General features: G+C 42.3%; 1 protein-coding gene across 2 annotated transcripts; it reads left to right on the forward strand.

The window, feature by feature from the left end:
- The first annotated feature begins 973 nt into the window (after window positions 1-973).
- LOC133417550 (probable phosphatase phospho1) lies at window positions 974-5,640 on the forward strand. 2 transcript variants are annotated; one of them, XM_061705305.1, is made up of 3 exons: window positions 974-1,170; window positions 1,900-1,974; window positions 3,886-5,640. In XM_061705305.1, the coding sequence occupies exon 3, from the start codon at window positions 3,907-3,909 to the stop codon at window positions 4,645-4,647; it is 741 nt and encodes a 246-aa protein (XP_061561289.1). In that variant the 5' UTR covers window positions 974-1,170; window positions 1,900-1,974; window positions 3,886-3,906; the 3' UTR covers window positions 4,648-5,640. The 2 variants fall into 2 exon arrangements, with proteins under 2 accessions (XP_061561289.1, XP_061561290.1); XM_061705306.1 differs by lacking the exons at window positions 974-1,170; window positions 1,900-1,974 and adding an exon at window positions 3,098-3,173.
- Window positions 5,641-6,023: the final 383 nt, after the last annotated feature.

Consider the following 6,023-nt stretch of genomic DNA (forward strand, 5'->3'; position numbering starts at 1 on the left):
ACATTTTTGGGTGGTCGACTAGAATATGGTTATAGTTACACTATCCTTACTGCAGTCTTTATTACTGTTCAGTTGTTTACTTCAGCTGCGACAAGTTTCTTTTTTTTTTTCTTCCTCTTCCCACTTTATAGTGCTGTGTGTGTGTGTGTGTGCGTGTGTGTGTGTGTGTACATGTGGCGAGAGCACAACTCGGCACATCTGGATGTAATCAAAGGACGCAGTAGACGCATTTTTTAAATTCTACATTATATTTTATTCCATGTCTTACTGTATATCAAACAGTTTGACACTTGGGCAGGTCTTAAATTAGCCAAGATGTTTTTGTTTCCTTCATACGCCACATACTCTACATACTAATGTTTATGGGACTCTGGTCGTATGAAGATGATTTTAAAATCTGATTGGTTAAAATAGTCCTGTTGCTATTATAGTTTAAGTTACATTGGCCAGCGCTACTGATTTTGAAGACCCACGGCAGATTAGATCAACATGGCAACACATAGAGGCTGAAATCTGATTGAACAAAAAAATATATATATTCTAACTTCCACATACACGTATTGGAATCATTCAGCTAAGAGAAACGCTACGAAATGAAGAAAACAATTCTTTGGAATAAATTAAGTCAACTTTCCAGCATTTGTATAGTTCTTAATCACAGAAGAGTCTCGCATTAACAACATTTAATGGAACAAACTATTAGAATTTAACTTGTAAATGTATTTAGTACTTCTAGTGTTTATGGCAGAAAAGAAAACGACACTTTATACTATATGCAGATTCAGTTTTGGGGAATATAACCGAATATATGTGATTGCATACGAGAACCAGGAGGAGGCGCCAATTTCCATGTGATAGCAAGATCGGTCGCCGTTCCTAAGCTCGAAAAGTCCTTGTTTTGTTTACCTGTTTTAGCGGAAATGTAACGGAAGTGACCTGCCTCCCGCATGTCTGCCTTGACAATAAACGGGAATGCCCTTGTCGTCATAGTCGTCATAGACGTACATACGTAAAGGCTTCGATGAGCGAAGACGCGTACGTTGACGTCGCCGCCATATTGGATGTGGCAAGGTGGTGGAAAAGCTAAAAAAAACCTCATTCAGTGCTGCTTGGAGGACGTAGCAACCATTTTACACTCAACGCCTGATCGGGTTGGATTATCTTTCACAGGTAAAACTGAGTTATGACTTTTGATTGTATTTGACCATTATGACATCTATACACTATATGATGAATATGATAACATTTTCTCAAAAGATTCCTGATCGAAGTCGGATATAAAAATTCTGAATATCAGTGAAGTTTAAACAGTGCTCTTTATTTAAAAAAAATAAAGTGGTCTGTCTACATTTCAGGATCCGGTTATTATAGACAAATTCAATATCCAATATGAATATTTCAATATTTATTATTGTAGTAACACTATTGCGTACATTGGTAGCTGAAATTCTTTAAAAACACAAAAACATTCTGTCATTTCTGAACTCTGCATGTGGCCCTGTTGATTGACGCGTGAGTGTCGTTCTTGACCTCATCCGAATGCACATTCGTACACGTGCTGCTGTCGACAACAGCTGCCCGAGTGGGCCGCGCACACACCCCTGACTTCAGGCAATATTTCATCTCAAAGGTCCCTTTGCTTTTGGTATTAATATTAGCTGTGACGTCACAAGTGCCAGTCACCAGATATTCCGCAGCAGTGTTAAGTCTTCATTAGTTCAAGACATTGATTGATATTGCAGTGCTAGTAAGAAGCGTGGTATTCCCAATGATTCAATAAAAGCTGGGAAACACTTGAGTGCACACGGTAAAACCTGCCACATTCAATATGGCGGACGAGTTGGCGTTTTACCAGCAAGCTGAGGCGTTTCTTTCTCTGTGTGTCTACGGTCCCTCCAGTGTGCTGGTGCTGCGGTGGGTGAGGAGTCTCTCTGCAAATCCTGTCGTCACTGGGATGCGGCTGCTGCCTCCTCGGTAAGGGCCTCTTTTCTTTTTTTCTTTTTTTAAATGTCTTTTTAACTACCTCTGTATATAAAATGTCCACTCCATAACACCATGTTTGTGTGTGTGATTTTTGCCTTTTAATCCCCCACCTCGCCCGACCGACGTTCGGCTTATGATGACTTTCAGTGGTGACCTCGTATGCGAAAATAGCAGCGTTGTGTTATAATTAGAGTGTGCAGATATGTGCGGGACATACTCTCGTGTGTATGTTTGACATTTATAAATGAAGTGGAATGTCATACATGAACACAGGCCATTACCAAACTGAGGGAGGGGGGCAATTTATTGGTCCAGGGTTACATTTTTGGGGGGGTCATCCATAGACGTTTTTAATCCTCATGCCGTGTTTTTGTATTTTTTTTTGGTTGTATTTTTTTATTTGGTAATCATTTTGCAACATGTGCCTAATAAAATCTCCACCAAGTGCACAGTGAAAGACCCCACCCCCGCAAATTTGCGATCCCGCATTCTTGAAATCACCTATTTGCAGATTTTTACGGGGAACCTATCTTCTGTTATTTACTTGGAAAACTCACTTATTTGCTGTTTTTGTGCTCAGGCCAGAGCCATGTCTATTATAAAAATGTTGCTTTGGTATCATCTTGTTGAAATGAGGGGATGAGCATAGCCTTGTTTAATAGGAAAAAAAAGTGCTTTCCCATCATTTTTTGGCATCTATAGTCTGTTAAATTACTCGCAGATTTTTGCTGTCGCTGGGGTTCACTGTACAGTAAATGTTCACACTTCATGCCGTCTTCAGCATTTTGGTGCATTTTTCACTTCTATTCTTATTTGGCAGTTATTTTGTCTGTGTTATAACGTGTGGCCTGAAATTTCACAAAACGAGTGAATTTTCCGAATCACAAAAACTGAATTTATTGTTATCCGTCCTTTTATCCTCTCATCCCACCATATGGCTTACTTACTGTTAGCATAAAATGTTTAAACATATGTGAAGCTCTTGTACAATTCGGACTTATTATTGACTAACACTGTATTTTCTTTTCTGCATGTACCCCCCAACCCCCGTTTTATGGAGACTCATAAAAGTTGTGGCCCTCTGCTCCCGATTTAATCTTCCGCTGTACAACTTCTTCACCTTATCTGCAAAAAACAGCTCAGTCACCCTCGTCTGCGTAAGGGCGTGCGCAACACTTAATATTTGTTAGGTAAACGGAGTACTGGCAAAAGACGTATGAAACATTCATAATAAGGCGCAGTTATGTGAGGGCAATCGTGCACTGTTTAGTCTTGTGTTGGTGCTCCCTCTGTTAACATGACTCATTTTAATATAATTTACATGTTTGGAGGTGTCCTCGGGCCTGTGTGCTCCAATAAATTATAATTACATAAGAAATTGGTCGATTCAGTGGAGTGGTATTTTAAATCAACAGGGTAGTTGGGTAGTCTCTTTCATTGTTTTGAACACATGTGAGTCATTATAAAAGTAGAATTGTTCATATTCTTTTTCTTGACAGAATTTGGAGGGCTCAGTCACAACTGCCCCAAAGGTCAATGAACATGAATATCTTTTTTTTGTTGTTGTTTTTTTTTTTTTAACCATAAGGTATCACCGCAGAGCCGCAAAGGGTCGGCAGTTTGAATCCTAAATTGCTCTCAGTGGGCCTGGCAGCGCCATGCGTGGCAGCAGCTGCCCATTGGTGTGTGAACGTGTGAGCCTCTTTAATGATGGTGTCGTTAAAGCGCTACATAAGGACACTCCATTTACCATGCACAGGAAATCAGCTGTCTGTGTTGGTCACATGACGTTCCGCATACAGCGCATTGTACCGCAGGCCACTAGATTTATAGGCATGACTAATCGATTTGCGCCCAATCCAACAATTACATGAATGTAACGGCAAAACTTTCTGTTTGTAGCGAGCCTAATAAGGACCGAAGATGACCGCAGCGCCTCAACCGCGTTTCCTGGTGCTGTTCGACTTCGACGAGACCCTCGTGAACGAGAACAGCGATGACGCCGTGTTGCAGGCTCTGCCGGGCCAGCGGCTCCCCGATTGGCTGAAGAACAGCTACCGCGAGGGCCACTACAACGAGCACATGCAGCAGATTCTGGCCTACATGGCCGAGCGGGGCGTGTCGCGCGACGCCATCCGCTCGGCCGTGGAGACCATCCCGCCCGCGCCCGGCGCCCTCGCCCTGCTGCACTTTCTCCAGAGCCACCAGCGCGACTTTGAGCTGGCGGTGGTCTCGGACGCCAACATGTACTTCATCGACACCTGGCTGAAGCACGCGGGCGTGCGCCACCTCTTCTGGAGGATCTTCACCAACCCGGCCAGCTTCGACGCCAGCAACCGTCTGGTGCTACTCCCGTTCCACACCCACCTGTGTCCCCGTTGCCCCGACAACATGTGCAAGCAGGTCATTCTGAGGGAGTACCTCGCCCTGAGGCAAAAAGAGCGCGGGGTGCCATTCCAACAGGTGTTTTACGTCGGCGACGGCGCCAACGACGTGTGCCCCTCGTTGGCCCTGGGGCCCCGAGACACAGTTTTCCCTAGAAAGGACTTCCCCATGCACAGGCTGCTGAAGTCAGAGGGAGCCAAGTTCAAGGCCAACGTGGTTCCCTGGAGCAGCGGCGAGGACGTGCTGCACTGCTTGAAGAAAGTCGTGGAGGCGAGATGATAACGGACGAGCAGGAAACGACAACCTGAACAAAGGTGCTCTAATCGTATAGAGTAGCTAATAGATAAATATCCCAAATATTTGCTTTTGTCAAAAAAGAAAATAGAATCATCACTATCATCTACCAGCACTCTCAAAACAAGAACAAGAGTACGGAAATATATCTGCCATTTGAGTTTGAATTTGCAACACTTCGCATCAAAATCAAATTTTGAATTTTAAAAAGCATCAAAATAATCGCTTTTTTAATACGACTCGTAAAGTGATATTTGCATGAAAAACAATTCGAGATCTCCAAAAAGTTTCAAACAATTCCCCCAAAAAATCATTGTCTCACACGATCAATGAAAGGTAACGTGATTGGCTGTACATTGAACAAACTGAGGAATTTTGACTTCCTATGCTAGTTTTGTGCCAAATGAGTTGAAATTCATTTTTTTAGTTGTTGATCTTTTTTTTCTGATTTTGATGCTCTTGGAAAAAAGAATCTGAAACTCAAATTCAAAATTAGATGGCACATATATCCAAGTGTCTTTCTTTAGACGTGTTTTACTGAGCCACGTTATTATCGCTAATCGGCAAGGCTAACAGGACGCTTAATGTGCAGGCTACCAAAATGGTGAATTAGTGATAATAATAAAAATAAAAATAATAGGAGTGTTAAGTGTTGAAAATCTGCAATCAATAATGTTGATAGTGACAATAACGACAGTTTCAGACCTCCACCAAGACGGAAATATTAATATTCGTGTTTGTTTATGGACATCTGTTTGTGTACATTTTTTCAGTTAGCAGACTAATTCCTGATTTACAGAGAATGGCAATTTTTAGCCGTGGGATGTGGGGGAACCGTTCCATCAATAAATCATTTTCTCCAAACAAAAGTGAGGGGAAAAAAAAAAAGGCTAATTGCGATGGCGTCTCTACGTTTGTCGATGATGGTAAACAACGTAAAGACCTTAAGACTAAACGGACGGGACTGTTTTTGTGTAACTCTGCTCGCGAACAAAGAAACGGCATTTGAAACAATAACTGTGGCACTCGGCGGATTTTACAAATAATAATCTGCACGAACCAAAGTGACACGCAGTATTTATTTGACTTCATCAATCTGCATGTCAAGAGTTCACTGCGGCGAGATCAATGATCCCCTCGCCACCAATCACGCGTCTTTGTTGTTATCACAGCAGCCGATGAGTGCGTTGTAACTAATAATGTATAAAGCAGACGGACAAAGATTGGTCAACCGCTAACGAGGCAACACGAGTTTGTTTGTATCGCGCCGTTCGTACGCAAGGCGGGATTCATGAAAAGATCAAACAAAGCAGTAAAACGACAAAATGCATTCACTGGAATCAGTATTCAAGCAGCTTTTT

This window comes from Phycodurus eques, chromosome 19 (genome assembly GCF_024500275.1).
Source record: "Phycodurus eques isolate BA_2022a chromosome 19, UOR_Pequ_1.1, whole genome shotgun sequence".
Lineage (NCBI taxonomy): Eukaryota > Metazoa > Chordata > Actinopteri > Syngnathiformes > Syngnathidae > Phycodurus > Phycodurus eques.

What these genes read in the sequence shown, in the direction of transcription:
- LOC133417550 (XM_061705305.1), top strand. Translation starts at nt 3,907, where the DNA reads ATGACCGCAGCGCCTCAACCGCGTTTCCTGGTGCTGTTCGACTTCGAC.